Raw genomic sequence first — 18253 nt, forward strand, 5'->3', positions numbered from 1 at the left:
GAATTGCTGCTTGGGGATGATTGTATCCGGTTGACCGGTTAGATTTAATATGAATTCTTTCTTAACATGCTTTAGGTCAAAGGGATACTTTGCCACCTTTATTAATGTTGATGTCCAATCAGTGTTGATGGTAAATGTAGTCAATTGAAGCAATAAATTCCTCTGCGTGCTATATTGATCTAGAAAGCCAAGTTCTCTGGCTCTTGTGCGCCAGCTTCTGATGCCTGGAGGGTCCCTTTCAACATACACGGTTAATAAAGATGCAACCTCTCTACTGCATTTCTTTGGCTGAATATCTAAGTCAGCCAAAACCCTGTAGATCTTCTTCTTCTTCATGTACGTCAAATTATGGCACTGGATGCAGAAAGAACAACAGGTTTTGCAGCTACAACCTCGGCTTTCACTGAAGAATGTATTGCTTCAATTGACTACATTAACCATCAATTCTGAGTGGAGATAAAAGGTGGGGAAATTTCTCTTGAAGGCTTCTGTATGCTGCAAATCAACAGCATGTTGACAGTGTGTAGTGGAAGTGTTTGTGGATCAATATATATTATAATATATCAGACTTTTGTATTTACATCTGTGTGTATAGGATATGTTGGTGCCAGTAATTCAAGCATCGTATGTACAGTGCAACAGAGCACGTGTGTGTACGCACATGTGTGTCCATGAATACAGTTTCTATAAACCCAACCCAGTCCCCAGCTGCTGTTTCTCAGGACTTGTTCCCCTCCAACATTTTCTTCTTCTCCGTCAGTGGAAAACTATGCAATTAGAAAAACACCCTCGGAGATTGACAGTGGGATCACATACAATTTGACAAGGTGGCGCCGCTGAAAGGCCCTTTGGATACCTAAGTATTTTTAATTAAACAGCTCTTTGCACTTGCAGCGTGCTTACCCTCACCAGTTCAAAGACTCCTGCTTTGACCCATGTGTTAAAAGTTTGTATCAGTTTTCCATGGCTGTGTTTTGCTTGGCGCCTGAAACACGCAATCCTAAATTGTCTTGTTTAAAAGCTAGTTTGTTTACAGTTCACTCTCTTTCTCGTGCTTTACCCCCCCCCCGCCCCCCCTTTGCATTACCACATGTGTGCAGTGTGATCAGGTTCAGGGTGTAGTTACCCACTCCCAAAAGACCCGGTTTGTGTAAATGCCTCAGAATTGAGTTAATTTTAAAGAAAAAAGGAAATCTAAAATCACGTGTATTAGTAAATGGGAAGATCCGCTGCACAAGTCAACCCCTCGCTCCCCCATCAGTCTGGTTTATTTAAACGTTAAAACAAGTAAAATGGAGTGCTCATCTGTTACTTGGGCGCTTCATCAATAACATTTGTCCGTCTGATGTAAAATCAATATGACAAACACTGACACAATGCCGGAGCAATGGCAAATGTGCCGTCATTTGTCATCGACTGGCAATAAAGATATGTCAGAATTGATTTTAGTCCCCCCCCCCATTCTCTTTATATCTCTCTCCACCTCTCCCCTTTATTCTTTGCTCTTTTGCAGTAGCGGTAATAGAAAAAAAACAAATGAATGTTATTATGACTGAGGCATGGTCAGCCTTGCCAAATTCAATTAATATTGGAGCAAGGGGCTGTAATGATTTGAGTTATGTTTTCATTCATTGAAATGCCCTGCCGGAGATGTTAAAAAGAAAGAAGAGGAATAGATAGATGGATTGATGTTTGGGTGAGTGTTCCCTGAGGGAAAGGTTTTGTTTTGGCCTCCGCTCAATATAATATGTTTCTAGCAGACTTAAAAAAAAATCCAGATTTTTTTCTTTCTCTTTTTACTTTTCCTTAATTACTTTTTTTTTTTGGAGGGGGGGGGGGGGGGGTTAGCTGCCAGAGTGTTTTGTGCTCTACCATGACAGAAATAATCTAACCTTGGATTGATGGAGTTGATGGATCCTTACTTCCTGTTCAAACTGGAGGGAAATGCCCAGTAAGTGTGTTTGTGCATTTGTCATTTGGTGGTGTGTTTTATTCTTTTTGGATGATGTTTTATTTTAATTAAAAGTGCTCTATACGACAGTGAGAGCAAGCGTTCTCCCTCAGGTTAACACGGTTAGCCCTGTTGGCTCCGTAAGCAGCGAGCTGCTGGCTCAGCCATGACCATGTTGAGAGCCGTGTGGAGGCAATGTATATATTATGCTTTGAATTCAACGCCTTTAAAGATTTTAATTTAATTTATTTTGGAATTTTATTGAATTATTTATTATTGTTTAATATATTGCTAAATATAGAGGCGGTAAAGCTCATTGTATTTGTTACTTATTAAAAACTAAAAACATTATATGATATATTAGTATTTCTTCATATTAAATGACAGTTGAAAATTGTATTACATTTATTTGTAAAGTTTCAAGTGGCCCGACAGTATATGTGTGTGTGCACGCTCCGCTCTGTGTCCGCGGTGTGTATGTTTGTGTGTCAGATTTGCCATCGCGGTTTGTTGCCGCTGGGTTGTGTGTACCCAAGTTGCGCCGGTGGTAGCGAGCAACATCTGTTTCGGGGTTGTTGTTCCTCTTGGCTGCTTTTCAATTGGATTTCCTCAAGCAGGGCCAAAAGCTGTCACCTCTGCCAGGCTCTGTTAGCAATCACCGCCGGCCCCTATATTAAGTAGGTGGTTCAGGGCTAAGCTAATAACTCTCTCTCCTCTCCTGAGCCATCGCACACCAGTACTGGTGTTGTTGCCGGCCTCAGTGTGTGCCTGTGTGTGTGTGTGTGTGTGTGTGTGTGTGTACACACACTCGGTTTTCCTCTGTAGCTATACACCTTGTAGAGGCAGGCTGGCTTGGAGGTCCCCTCCTCAAAGTGACAGCCCAACTGACTGGATGTGTGTGTGGGAAAGAAACAGGGAGAGTCCTAATAGCTCTTCTCAAAGAATGACTGATCCTCTCTCCCTAATATTGTACAACAGGACGGAAACAGGAAGAAAACCCCACCCTCATACACATACTATATACTGTAATGCGTCATTGTTAAGAGAACAGAGTTTAATGATACTGGATGGACAATATGGCCTGTGCATTTTTTTGGGATTCGAATTAGACATATATAAAAGTAGACATATATCAAAGATAAAGTTTCCGGTTGACAATATACATTCCTCTCTTTGAAGATATATAACATTCCTAGCTGCACATATAATGGACACAGCATACCATGTTTACATGGGTTTATTATACATTAATGTGTTATGTATTATACATTATATCTGTATCTGTAGAAATACTATGACTCCACTTCTGGCAATATTATGCATGCTCATATTTACTTGAACAGCATGACATTGCTTCAAATTCTGTATTTCTTACTTGAGTGTTTATCTGGTCGATCTATTTATCTTATATGGATTTATATGGACAGTGATGATGTTGATGTCACCTAGATTTTTAATACCTGAATGAAAAGTTGCATTGAGTTTCCAATGAAAACATCAAAGTGTTTTGACTCCTGCTTGAGTTGAGCAAAGCTCAGCTGGGTGTTACAAAGCTTTTATTGGGAGGTATTTACCTCATCAAACTGACACAGTGGCAGGCTGCCCGTCTCCCTGCCTGTCTGTCTGCCTTCATGTCTTATTGCCAGCTTCTCTGGCCAGCTGGAGCAGTTACACAGAGCTGGATTTGAACTGAGGACCTGCAAAGTATCAACTCCTTGTTTCACAGCTTTGACAGACACTTTGATTTGACATGCCATGAGCAGTTAAAGTGAAAGTTATGTATACATGTTAATTAAACTGTTTATGCGTGGAGGGGTCAGAGACATTAGCAAGCCCCAGCGCAGAAGTGTGAATTTCTTTTCTTTTCCCCCCATCACAGCATTTTAACCTTTTCTGTCTCTCATTTCCGTAATGATTACCAGGTGCAAGGGTAGAATTTTTCCTCCCCTTTTTCGCCAAGTGGGGATGCAGATAGCTCTATTTGTGAAAAGTGTCTCTGTGTGTTTGAATTTAGGCTGGGGTATTTGACGTTGGGTTCAACTTCTTCAAATAGCTCTCATTTTTGGCATTGGGTGACACTGAAGCCTGGAATTCTGAGACTGCGGTCTTCAGCTACTTAGCAGAAAGTTGTCGGCCCAATTGAAAGATGTCATTTGTGAAACGTATAGCTGTCTTGATTTTTGATTTAGGGTTAGACAATTATAAATACTTTTTGACACTGAGCAGTGGCAGTGCCTGAAGCTCTACTAAAAACGGTATGGAACATGTGGTTTACAATAACTTTCATCAGTAACTAAATACAACCATCTCATTTATGAAATGTTTTATTTAGACCTGAGGTGCTGAGATGGAGTGAAACTTATATATGTTTGTGCCAATAGAGGAAAGTAAACTTTATTTCATTTTAGTGCTTTCCCTCGAGAAACTTAATGGCCTTCATTTCTGACATTGTATGTTTGAAAAGGCCACATTTACGTCAGTCAATGGTTTTAAAAGACGATGACTGTGTTTCAGGTTTTCACCCATTTACGTACTACAAATCATATAGATGTGCCTTTCTAAAAAACATATTCTACTGCTAACCAAATCAGAAGATGGATGGGAATAACGTTATGTGAGTCATAGAACCTTAGGGTAAGTAAACGTTGATTTTTAAACATCGAGGTGGCTGATCACAAAACAATGAAGGCCTGTAAATATTGTAAAATAGCTTATTTTTTGGGATCCACATGTAGAAATGCATGTATTGATGGTGAAAGCAACTTGAATACATTACCAAACAGGCTAACCCGTACCAAATGTAAGGGCTCAAGGGGTGAGGTGAGGGGTCCCCGGCCACAACTCCTGTGTTAAGTGGCTTTTGTCAAATGTCTTGTTGGAGAGTCAGAGGGCTCGTTTTTTGTGTCCATAAATAAAAAAAAAAGCCTCGAGTTACTATCATGCCCTACTGGTTTGATGTTGAGGACATCTTATTGGATGTGACCAACCATATCTGGCTACACGCCTGACACTAGTGTACCATTTCTTTTGATTACTGGAGCTGATGAAATTATTACATTGTGTTCAGACATTGGAGTGACTGCCAATATAGAATTTAAGGATAATTGCAGTCTATTTCAACCTGGTGTATTTCCTATAAATTATTTGTCGTTCTCTGAGTCGTTGTACCCTCCACTGCTGTTTTGGAATCAAAGGAATCCACTTTGACATGATTATTTCTCGTCTCTGAGTCTGAATGAAAGTAAACGCAGAAAGCCGCATGAATCTACCATTATTGCTAACTGTAGGAGGCCTGCACAAGTTGACATTAATTAGCAAAGGCTCAAAACATCCATTATACTTAAAAAAAAAAAATGTTTTGCACAAATGTCCTGATAAAACGTATTATTGTTTACAATTTACAGAAACATCAATCAATTATATTGCTGCTATATAGGGCTTAAATCATTATCCATCAACTTTTTTAATTTGATTTATTATGTGTCTCCTTTTTTAAATTGCCTTTGATGTTTTATGAAAAACAAAACATTGCATTTTGTTGTACATGAATTGTGCTTAAATATGAATATGTAACTTTTACATCAGTGATAAGAATTGGATACAGCATTAAAAGCTGCTCATTAATTGTAACTGAAAGGACACCAGCTCAATCCTGGCAGCTACAAGCGCATCCATCCACGTCCTTGTATTCTGTGGAAATGGTCCCTCACTGTACTCCTCATTCACCTTGTCGCCATACAATATTACATGACTAAATATGTGAAAGGTTCTGCTCTCTGGCAACTAATTCAGATAACTGAAAATGGGAATTCAAACTGCATTTAACCTAATATTAATACAATACCTGTAAATCTAAATAGGGAGGGAATAAGAACCTTGTTATTTGCCAAAGATCTCTAGCTTTTGACATTTGAGAAAAATATGCTTTTTAATTAAATGCATATGTCTACGTATGTTGAAGCTATTAAATAGAAACGTTTACACAACCACTCCAATCAAACCTTTATTATTAGTGTTTCTAATGGTTGATGGATTAAATATAATGCACTCAGTTGATGCTTTTAGGAAGAGTGAGTTACAAGGACAGAAGAGGTAGCATGTGGTAAACCTCCAAGAGGAGGTTTTCAATATTACAAACAGCCAGTCATAACAAGTACAAGGGTTAGAACCACATTATCCGGGTTTAATTGAATTGACTTAGTTTGTGTAAGTGAATCAATTGTTGACTTTGATTTGTTCTCTCTGCCTTCTCATTTTAACAAATGCTATTTTCTCTCTTGTGTTAGCATAGTACATCTCTCTAGGGTAATAATGTTTTTGGTCAAACTCAGTGTTTGTTGTCTTTAACTTTTTAAACATACAATTGTTCCCTAATTAGCTGGATACTAATTAATTTATGCTCCCCTGTTTGATGTACAGTATAGCAATACTTTGAAAGCAACTGCATCCATTCTTTGCATAAATTTGTAGCATTTGCCGTTGAGTTCAAAAGAAACAGGACTGGGTTTAGAAAAGCACACATGCATTTAAATAATGCGGCCCATTTTTCCATCTGTTTGTTTTTAGCGGGAATATTAATGAATTAACATTTTAAACAATCCATCATTATTGTTGTGCTGCCATTTATTTTTAACTCAATTATAATTTAATAGATCATTTTTCCTAATGTGCACATATGTTTTCCCCACTTTGTTCACTACACAACAAAAGATGATTTACAAATAAGAGGAATGATCAAAAACATGATAATCAAATTGCAACAATAAATTGGAAATTGCAATTCTAATGCAATACAATAGGGTCTGTGTTGCAAATTAACCACCCACTGTCTATTATTATGCGTGTGCTCATGTATGTGTGTGGGTGAAGAGAGCAGATTACACAACAGTATGTCATGATAAACTATGTACATTACTTTGTTCCTGTTTAAAACAAATGCCAATGGACAATATAGGTTGTGATTGTAGATGGACTGATTTAAAAGAAAAAATAAAGTCCTATTTTATTTTGAAGGTGATTTACTCGATTGTTAAAACATGTTTGTTAAACCAAGCAAAAACTTTCAAACTCTTTTTTTCTTCTTCAATGGAGTACTTTAAATGTAATTATTGCAGTCGGCCTATATCACATACAAAAGCGACAAAGGAGCCAACTTCCTTGGTGTTTAATTCAAAGACAAGGGAAGCAAGAGGCTCTATTTTATGAAGATTTTCATTGTTTGATGCCAAGTACGCCTGCCTCTGATATACAAAAAATATATGGCGTTAAAAGGTCCATTCTGATCCAGCTGATTAGGGGAATCTAATAATATTTGACTTGTGTTGGTAATCAGGAGGATTTGGTGAAAAAGGTCAGAACTTATCATGTTTTGAAGGTGTCGAGGACAGCTTCCCGTTTTGCTGCCTGATAGAGTCTTTGAGCTTTGTAGCTGACCCAACAATTGCTTTGCATTTTAGCAGCAGAGAAAGAAGCTGATAGATGAATAATGGAAGAAAGATGATACCCAATAAAAAGATAACATGTTCCCTTATTCAGACACTTGAAAAACACTCAAATGTTGTCAATTATATCTGTAGCTAGAGAAAAATGATCTGTAGTCAAAACATTTTGTTACATGATGATTTTTTTTTTGTTTACTACTGGATATTTGTAACAGTGAAATGTTTTGTTATTTGCTGAGTATGAATTACAAGGTGAGTTTTGAAAACCACAAATCTCATCTTCAGTATTAATTTTGCGATCTCTAGTAGTTGTTAACAACCTTGGCAATCTAATCAGTCTCATATTGTGCTGTTGAGCAGCAAGATTCTTTGTTTTGTCTTTACAACATTACATGCAATTGAAAGTAAGAGGTGGAGAGATAAAAGCGCAGGTCTGAGCTTGAGATCCCTTGTTATGCCTGTAGTCTTCAGCATGTCAGAGACCAGCGGGATTGTCAGTTTAAAGAGGATGGATGCCCTAAGATGTCACCTGACAGCCCGACGGACAGGGCAATTCAGTCCCTGGAGGACAGGAGAGCAGCCAGTAGGAGGTGGATGGGCAGAGACTTGGGCTAGAGGTCGTCACCGTCGCCATCGTCGGCCTGTCACTCCGAATGGGCCCTCAAATCATGTTGTCAATGGTGATGCATCGAGATCTCCCTCTGGCAAAAATTGGATGCTCCAAACTCGACTTGATTGATGCATTGACCAGGTTGTGCCTGCCTGTCCTCAGGATGTGTCCTTACCTTCGTTTAAAGATGAAGCAACACAGACACATACTGAGCGGTGAAACGGGGAGAGATGCACTTTTAAAAGTTTTGCGGTGTTAGCTAGACCCACTGTGGACGCACTGTTGGCTTGTCAAATAATCTACTGTATCTATCAGCCTTGAAATTTATAGGATTTTACCTGCCTTTTCAGTTTTCTCGGTACATCTTTTGTGTCACAGTTCAATCGGTGCTCTGAAAATGTTGTTGTCACTGTTTCCATTGAGGCAACAGTATTACATTATGGCTCGAAGGCGAATGCACAGCTTGTACGTTCAATAGATGCCACAATGGATTGGAATGAAAAATAGATGTTTTTCTGTGACCAAAAGTGCAGCCTTTATGCATCCAAGGGCATGGCATTCTTGGGCCATGGGTACTAGCCGTGGAGTTTTGTGAACATGAAATATCTTCTTTTATGTGTCATTTTTTTCATTATGCTCCCTCTGTCTCTCTCTTTCTCCGCTTTCCTCCAATGGTTTTCCTTGATAGTCTCGTCTGGCCTGAGTTGCTCTCTTTATGTGCCTGTGTGTGTGCCTTTAACATGTGTTTGTGTTCATACTCTCTTTGTTTGCTTCTAATTTATTTGTGTCTGTTGCATATGTTTGTGAATACATGGACTTTGTTTGGTTATATATATATATATATATATATATATATATATATATATATATATATATATATATATATATATATATATGTATAACCACACAAATTCAGACTGAATTTGTGTGGTTATACATATTTCTGTGCAGGAGCGTGAATCTAGTAGACGAAACAAATGGCCAATTTGGACTCTTTCAAGTCCTACTTCTCCCGTTACTTTTCACCAGAGTCTACTTCAGCTCTGTGTAGCCAAGAAAGAGGGAAACAAAATCTACCTAATTTGTACATGTTGCTTCCCTCTTTACCTTTTGTCTTTTGTAATTTGCTGGAGGATAAGAGAGAAAACAACTGTAACAACTTTGTCCTCCTCTTTTTCTCTCTCCCTTTCTTTCTCTCACTCTTTCTTTGTCTGTGTTTGCAGGGCCTGTTCATCTTCCTGATATATGGGGTGTACAACACAGAGGTAAGTCTGCATTGTGTCTCAAGGCTGTCGGAGTGAATGAGAGAAATGACAAGTTTCTGATGGGCTCCTTGCTTAAACGCTGTGTGGATGGGGGGTGACAGTACGAGTGTGTATGTGTGTGAACGTGTGTCTGTGGATGGGAGGAGGGATGGGAAGGAGGGGAGGCGACATCGTTTCCACGCGAGCGTCCCACTGCCCTTCATGCTTGGACTAACTTATATGCATCCGAGTCCGACCATTAAACACTGACACGCCGCGGTTCTCAGCCACTCATTCCTCACCCACATTGGCTAATATTTCACTGCCTCTTTAAGTTTTTTAACTCACGGCCCTCCATTTAGCATCCTGACAAAGCCGCTGGCCAGGGCTTCGCGGGGCCCCAAGCAGTAACCATAGTAGGACAAAAAAATAAAAGCAATATGCAACCAACAATATGCAATGAAGGAGGACATATTGTATAGAGATGCTGCTTTATTACCATTTAGATACGCCGCAGCTGTGTAGGGGTGGAGGGTTTGGTTGAGTGGCGAGACACAGGGAGATACCATTTAATGGATGAGACTCAAGTGATGAAAATCACTCTTGGTCAAATGTGGCTCTTAGTCTATGTAAATAGGGTTAACTTTAGATGTGCATAAATGATATTCATCTGAGCCTTCTTAAAATACAGCACTATTTTTCTAAACTTGTGGTGTATTGTTCATGTTTAGACTCTTTTTATTGCAAACTTTGAGGAGAAAGGAGAAATCTGCAAATGAAATAAACAGATTTAGTAAAAATCTATTTTCAAAATAGTATTTAAGCCAAGTACACAGTTTTCTGAAGAAACATACAATATTTGATGTATAAAAAGATAGTTGATATCACAGCTGCAAATACAGAATGTTAAAATGAATCTAACCAACGGTCTCCTCTGTGGGTGGAGTGAACCTTGCTTGATGAGTCTTCAGTTGTGATGAATACAAACATAATGTATCTTTTCATTTGCCTCATGTTGCTTGGACTAAATGAACAAGGTCATTGTCACTGTATACCATACAAGCAGCTTTTTTGAAGAGCTGAGTAGCACAGTTATACAATACCCAGCTCTTTAAAGTATTACAAATACAATTATGATTAATATAAGTATTAAATTAGCGGAACCTCTTCCCCGTCGATTTCTTATCTTTTTTTTCTCTCACTATTGAAGAGGACATCTTACATGTAACATTTGCATTGCCTGTCCTTTGTTATTTCCCATTTTCTCTTTCCTTTCATCATTCATGTCTTCTCCAGAGCATGAAGAGCTGTCCCTGAGTCATAGGCGATGCACCGACAATGCAGAGCCAAGGAGGGTTGACCTTTTGCACTGTAAAATAAATCCACACAGCATTCGTGCTTAAGTGGCTTTTTTAGTGCCTGGGAATTCATTTTCACTGCCCTTGACCATGGGAGCAGCTCATGTACATGTTCCGTTTTTCAAAAGGACCACACTTCTCTGTTAACATTTTTTATAGATTTTTGTAACGTAATTTTGCCATCATTCAGATCTACACATTTCTCTTTTTGTCCTCTGAACCCTCAGCACCTTTCCGGAGCGCTCATTTGGTTCTCCCCGACCTGCTCAACCTTTTGTTTTGTGTCTTTGACTGGTCTAGAGTGTGGCACACACTTCAGGTTTCACACTCCCTGAAACCTGAAAGGAAATATATGCTGCATAAAAAACAAACACTAAATGGGATGCTGAGGGAAAAGGCCAATGTGAGACAGAAAGGTTTGTCTTTCTTTATCGAGGCTAACCAGCTTTGTGAGTGGGGAAAAAACTTTGCAAAGTCGCTGTTAGTTCTTAACCTGGTCAAAATCAGTCTATAGCCATCGTATGGTGAAGAAATTGTACTTTGATATGCTAAAGAGAGGTGTTGAATTACCTACTGCCAGAAAATGCTCCATTCATGAGGCTGGTTTCCATGCTCAATAATTACCAATATGGCATGGAAGACAGACTGTGTCTGCTGCTATTGCTCTCAAAATGCAGCGTTTTAATTGCTAATTACTTGACAATAGCTTTCCATTATTCATAGCAATTAGCTTTTCCTTGGTGGTCACCTTGTAATCCCGTGCTTTGATGACCTTTTATTTCCATCAGCTCCAAGGATGTCGGCAGGTGTTGTTGGGCGTGCTGCTTTCATATGGTAATCGTTTTGCGCCCATTTACATGGGGAACCACGCTTTGCATCATTCAAAACCTTGAGTGTGCGCAAAACCCCGTAAACACATAACGATCATCTAAAACAATGCCCTTCCCCTCATTGTCAAATGATTAATTAAGTTGTGTCATGTAATTGCCTCAGTACGCCGGCTGCTTTTGATATCATAGAAATCCCAAGGACTTACTTTACCCATTAGATTGTGTTAAGATGTTGTCTCTCCAACATCTGCATCGCGTTGAAGGCCTTCTGCGGATCTTGTCAGAAATAATAGGAGGATTTTGGAAACATGATGTTGGTGCTGTTGATTTTGCCCTGTCACAATGCTCGGGCTCTCTTCATTATGTGGCCCTTCAACGTTGGTATATATGCAAAACATCCTCTGTATACACATGCCGTCTTTGAGACTGTGTGTGTGTGTTCAGTGTGGTGTCATAATTTATAACACGCTGCGACTTAATGAAGCCATAAGCCATAATGCATATTCACTAACGTGGTGGGCTGGGCTGGGACGGGCTGTAGTGATGAGTGCCCATCCGCTACAAATTTACAGTGAGCGCTGACAATGTCTCACACACACACACACACACACACACACACACACACACACACACACACACACACACACACACACACACACACACACACACACACCTCTTAAGTGCCAGAGGCTGTTCATATAAGACTTCATCCTACTTAACTGAAAACACACTGAGTAATTCCTGCTGTTCTATATGTTTGTTTGATTTTTTTTTTACATATATATTGTTCTTGTTGTTGAAGCAAATTGATCATAGAAAAAAGGGAGATCTTCCAATACTCAATTAATAATAATGCAATTGTTCTGTATTTTTAATATAAAATAAATAAGCAGACCTATGACACTGTATTAGTAATTAAAAGCATCAACACTTTTTCGTAGGGAAATACATTAATTCCCAGCTGCTGTTGTGTGGATTTGTTTTTATTTTTGTTTATTCTCATATTTTCATTCTTCCAACAGCCTTCCATAAGAAAATGCAGGAGCTGTTTTAGATTGAATACTACGTTTTGAATTTGTTTTTTTTCCAAAGGTATTTCTATTTCTAGTAACACTATTACACATTATTTAAAAAATAAAATATGTTTTTGTATTATTCCATACAAAGTTTTTTGACAGGTTTTTCTCAAAGGTTAATTCATGTAGAATTTTATTCAAATGACAGAGTAAATTGCAAGATTACTGTCTTTCACTGTTAGATTATTTACACAATATTTACATCAAATGTTTGTTGATACTAATTAATCGTTAGTCACTTGTCATAACTACTTGGATCGGTTCAATTACAAATTGTGATTTATCAATTTAAAAGAAAGATTGATACATACAATTCATCAGTATAATATAATATATATTATATATATATATATATATATATATATATATATATATATATATATTTTTTATTTTTTTTTCATTGTTTAGTTTAGGTAAATTACAACTTAGGGTTGGGGGTCAACTTAAGTCTTTACTGAAACTGTATGCATGCATCTCTAAATTTATGAAATCCGTGACTGGTATTGTATGTGTTAAATGAAGGCGTCCACTACACTGTTTCATCCGGAGTGTAAAAATGTAATCTGTTCTGCTAGGGCGGTCCCTTCTCCTCCAATAGCTCCATTTGTTGGTCCCGGCGCTCTATGCTGACAGATGATAGCTTGAAGTCGTCTCCTTAGTTTGCTAGCTCTATGTGTCACTTTCAAGTCCCATTAGCCACTGGGACATACTGGAACACACGTACATGTGCACTTACTCACACATACACATACACGCACGCACGCACGCGCGCGCGCACACACACACACACACACACACACACACACACACACACACACACACACACACACACACCTCTCCCCAACTACTGTTAGCACCTGCAAACCAACGTTCCAAATTTGTTGTTTCCACTCCCTTTCTTCATTTTACACTTTAGGTGCTCGCAGTTGTTTGCTGTTAAAGATTTTTTTTGGTTTTGATCCAAGTGTGTTTCATTGAGCGTTGTGTCAGATACACTTATCTCTTTCTCCCCTATTCTTTCAGATTCGGAGCACGGTCAACAGGATCAAGGAGAGAAGAAAAGCGCTTAATTTTTCAGTATGTTGTCATCTATTTTTTGTTTTGAAGTGTGTGTGTTTTCATGTCTTTGTGTCTCTGATACACACTAGTGCGACAAACTAATTTTCCCTTGCCAATGAAAGCTGGCCACTAAGCAACATTGTACATCTGCTAGTTGACAGTCCATGTTAGATGCCCTTATACATCAAACATAGACCCCCCGTAATAGCTCTCCCCCTTCCTCAAGCTGCCTATTGCAGCACCTTCATCCCAGCAATGTCAAGCTCCGTGGTGGGTTACAAGTTTCTAATCCAGGACAAGCCATCCCCTGACATTAAAGTGTCAAGGCAGTATTTATACCTTGTTGGACGCTGCTGTTTGGCTGAGGCGGTTGGATGCTGCGTGTGTGTGTGTGAGTGTGTGTGCCGAGGAAGCTTATCCTGTAGCCCACACAAAGCACTTTAAAAGTACTTAATAGTCTCCGGGACACACAAACACATACACAAGTAACACACACACACACACTCATACGGACAATTATAGACCCTAGCACCTTGACAAACACAGACTCTAATCATTCCCCTCTCCTTTGCCCCCATCGCACACAAACACACACACACACACACACACACACACACACACACACACACACACACACACACACACACACACACACACACACACACACAATGCATCTGGTCCCTTATGAGTGATCACATTAACTCCACTCCTCTTTGGCCGGCAACACTTTGTCCTGCCCCTCCCTCTGCACCCTGACCCACACATATGCACCCCACCAATATTCCCCAACCTCTCGCTTCAGGTCATTGAAGAAGGAATGAAATCTTTTTTGACGGCAGATTGATTTTTAAAATAGCAGGGTGCCCCCCCCCCGCCACCTTAGAGATGGACAATGTAAGGATGGGGAGAAATGAAATAAATATATAAATTAGAGTGTTGAGTGTGCCTCTCTGTAGTGCGGTTCGGCTGGGGGCCCCCCTTGGGGCCCCTTGTTGCCAGGTGCAGTCTGATATATTGGCTGCTCATGTTATCAGTGAGCTCCCCCCCCCCCCCCCCCCCCCCCATCTACCGTCAATTTTACTGCTTCCTCTCCCCTCTGGTGGTGGCAATTTTCCAATCTTGTTGGGTTCCGCTACCAGAATGCGTTTTTTAGCCATCACTGCCGCCTGACGGTTTTTAGCTAATGCTATTTTGTGCCATAAATCCTGCTTGAAATACTGTATCTACCTGTCCTTTGGTTAGATAGGAGACATTTGGCTCTAGATGACCGCACATGCCCCTATATATCCCCTTGTTGTAAAACATAGGATTGGGTATCGTGCCTTGCCGGCTGGGGGATAAAGAGGCTTTGGCGGTGTTACTGCATATGGGGTCATTTGAAGACGAATGGCACTTGTCGGAGATAGAGGGGTTTATATGTTATATTATTTGCAATGACCGAAGGGTTAACCCAGTGAGATATTTCACTGCAACTACAATTAAAGAATGTATATTAGTTATTTAAATTATAACAAATCATTTTAAACTTTTATCGTCCGATTTTTCCTTGATCACCAACATTGCAAGCAGCCAATACTAAGCCTTGCTAACGTCATCTGATCTGATCGGATGAGTATGTGTGAAACTGATTTTTTTAAGAAGGTCAAGCACCATACTGATATAGTAACAGTCATGTACTGTATTTAATCAGTGCTCATGGCATCAGAATAAACATATAATTACAAATAAATGTTTTATACAACCTAGCCCACAACAGGAAAATCTTTTGAATATTGAGGGAACAATTTAAGTACATATTGCTCTTGGCACAGTGACTTGACACACCTCTGACCTTGACGACCTCTCTATAAATTCCACCAAACCTAATCACACACTCTCCCCTCTTAAATTCCACACTTCTGTCACCCTCTGTAGCCCTCTTCCTCGTGGTAGCCCTCTTCATGGGCGTGGGTCGCACACACAGCTTTTTTTGCCTCAGGTGGTGGTGTTTTATACACACATACACACACTACGACCATTGTAGACTGCCTGTTTGATATCAAGTATCTCCTGACACACCCTGACCTCACACACACACACACACACACACACACACACACACACACACACACACACACACACACACACACACACACACAGCCAGATTGCTTTGTGAAATAAAGCTGTCAGTTACAGGACCCGTATAAAAAACACCCCTCCCCAATACTCCATGCCCCTGACACCACTGAAATATAGAAATAAATTGGAAGCGGATTAGTTGTTTTGATCTTAATTCAAGTTTTGACAACATAGGAAGCAAGGAGTTGGTTGCAATCAGTCTTGCTGTTAGAAACAATTAATTTAACTAGAATTTGATTTTCACAAGTGGACAGTAAAAAGTGGATGTTTCTGTCTGCTGACTGTGAAATAGCTGCGTGTTGTTAAATAAAATACGTATTATTCATGTCTGTTGCTAAGACCCCTTGTTGGAGTAACTTACAATGATGTTTAGCTGTGCATGTATTTATCAGTTTCCACTGTGTGTGTGTCATGTTCACTGAAAGACCTCAACAACACGCAAACGCAGCTAGAATGGCAGGCCCCAAGTGTTGAGGCATTCCTGCCTGATGGAAGTACAGTATGAAACATAAGATGCCTTGGAGCCTGTTGAAGCCCCTCAGTCTGTTTGAGAGCTGTGCAAACAAATGGGTTTTCTGTGATTGCCGTTTATTTTGGTCTGGCTGGAAGATGCGTGTGTGAAATAAGGAGGTCTCTGAGTTTAATTCGAAGAGCAGCTGCCCAGGTTTGGTTCGAGGATTGTTGGACGGACAATACTGTAGTCTACAATAGCCAGTGACATCTATTCACGTTTGTTACACACTGTGACTTCTTAATAAGACGTTTCTTTGTGCTGATCAGAGAAAAAGTGTAAAAAGTGTAAATGTAAAAATCCATTAGTCTTTCTTACTGATGAGTTCCCTCATCCCAAAGTCAATGTGGGTTTTAAATGGATGGTTTTTGGTTAGATGCCTGAAATAAGGTCTGCGGTAACGTTAACACGTTCTTTGATATATATTACGTCACTCAATGCCCCTCTTGTGAATTTTAAAGGCAGTCGGTAACAATTGGCTAAATGAAAATTGTCATCCCGCTGACTTGTACCCCTTTCATCTTCCGTCATTTTCTAGTTTTTGCTATTTTGGATTTATTCTAATAAACAAACTCAAATTGTACGAACCTTGTATCGCCAACAAGACAAGGTCCGGAGCAGCTCTACTTCTTCGTCCGCTTATGAGGGCACACTGACCATTACAGTGACTCACTATCGGCTCTTGTGGTACCAGTGGTACAGCAAGACAGGACAGCCCGAGGTTAGCTGTTTAGCATGTTCGTTTTAGTAGATATCTCTATAACAAAACACATAGACGTCAATATCGGAACCTCTTTACATTCTGTTGATAATGTTAGTAATTCAACTTTTTTTTACGGACAGATAAGCACCTTAAGCAGTTATAAAACCCTTCAGTGTTCTACTGCAGCTTACACACCCTTCTCATTTCTTACAGAACTGCGCCAGTTCCCGACCATCCAGCTCAGTTACCAGCTCTCGTCCTGTCAGTTTCCCACCAGGAGCTACCCCGAGTCAGGAGGAGGAGGCCACCCACACCTCCACTCGCAGCAACAGCTCCGGCCTGGTGAAGGAGGACGAGAGGACCAGAGGTGAGTCAGACTAATACCATACAAATCCAGTGCTTAGCCTCTCCAAGCCTCACTGACATCATCATTTATGTTATTAGTTACGCCTTTACTTTTCCTGTTTTGAAGAAAAAGATCTATATAAGGACCCAGGCATGTCATTCTCATTTTAAAGGTGAAGCTGCAATGATAATGCAACTACTACTTCTAGACTTCTGTCGGAGCTTTGAATAGAGTTACAGTTAGAGCTTTTGTGATTTAACGATATTACTACTATCTCTTATTCACTTTCTACTATCTCTTATTCACTTTTCCCACACAGTTTTTCATAGTGAACGTATTTGAACCAGCTCTCTTTGTAAATGAACATAATACAGCAAGCTACAAGATTGCTTGCTAATTTGATTACTGTGCTGGCTTTTCTTCTCAAAAAGCACAACCAATCCACCGTCAATTGAAAAGAACATGGAAGGCCACCGATACATTTTTTAATTAGAATGAAAGATGAAATCTGAATTCATAAGAATAAGTTAAGTATTGTGTGGGTTGTGTACCTTTTTTTCTCGATGTACCCTCTCTTTTGAGCAGGGCAGCACCTGCGGCCATGAAAATATTCAGATCAGAAGTGGTAGTTTTGCCTGTGAAGGATTTTCATTTAACAGTATAGTTTAGTACCTCAAACGCAGCCAAGCCTTTTTACTAATTAATTCAATGAAATTAACAAGTGTTGAAAGTTCATGTGGCGTGTGTGTGTGTGTGTGTGTGTGTGTGTGTGTGTGTGTGTGTGTGTGTGTGTGTGTGTGTGTGTGTGTGTGTGTGTGTGTGTGACTAGTTAAGCTGCACCAAGTTCATGAAACATGAAAAGCATTCCCTCTTGATGACTTGAGTTCCAATGACGACCTCCTCTCACATTTTTTTTTTAAATGTATATTTACTGACTTATATACTTGCACATATTTTTTCACTGCATACATTTTTTTATATTCACTCAGTTTTGGTTAATTTGGCA

The 18253-nt window shown here is 39.6% G+C and overlaps 1 protein-coding gene across 1 annotated transcript in view; it reads left to right on the forward strand.

Annotated features, from left to right (window-relative positions):
• The window catches only part of LOC306739579 (adhesion G protein-coupled receptor D2), a gene marked incomplete at its 5' end in the record, with an annotated part of 82672 nt that overhangs the window by 32114 nt on the left and 32305 nt on the right, over nucleotides 1–18253 (forward strand). Inside the window, 3 exons of the mRNA XM_079221600.1 lie at nucleotides 9226–9267; nucleotides 13534–13587; nucleotides 17115–17268. Coding sequence (XP_079077726.1) covers nucleotides 9226–9267; nucleotides 13534–13587; nucleotides 17115–17268 — 250 coding nt within the window. The remainder of the gene's footprint in view (nucleotides 1–9225; nucleotides 9268–13533; nucleotides 13588–17114; nucleotides 17269–18253) is intronic.

Source organism: Taurulus bubalis, assembly GCF_910589615.1.
Source record: "Taurulus bubalis genome assembly, chromosome: 7".
In the NCBI taxonomy this organism is placed as follows: domain Eukaryota; kingdom Metazoa; phylum Chordata; class Actinopteri; order Perciformes; family Cottidae; genus Taurulus; species Taurulus bubalis.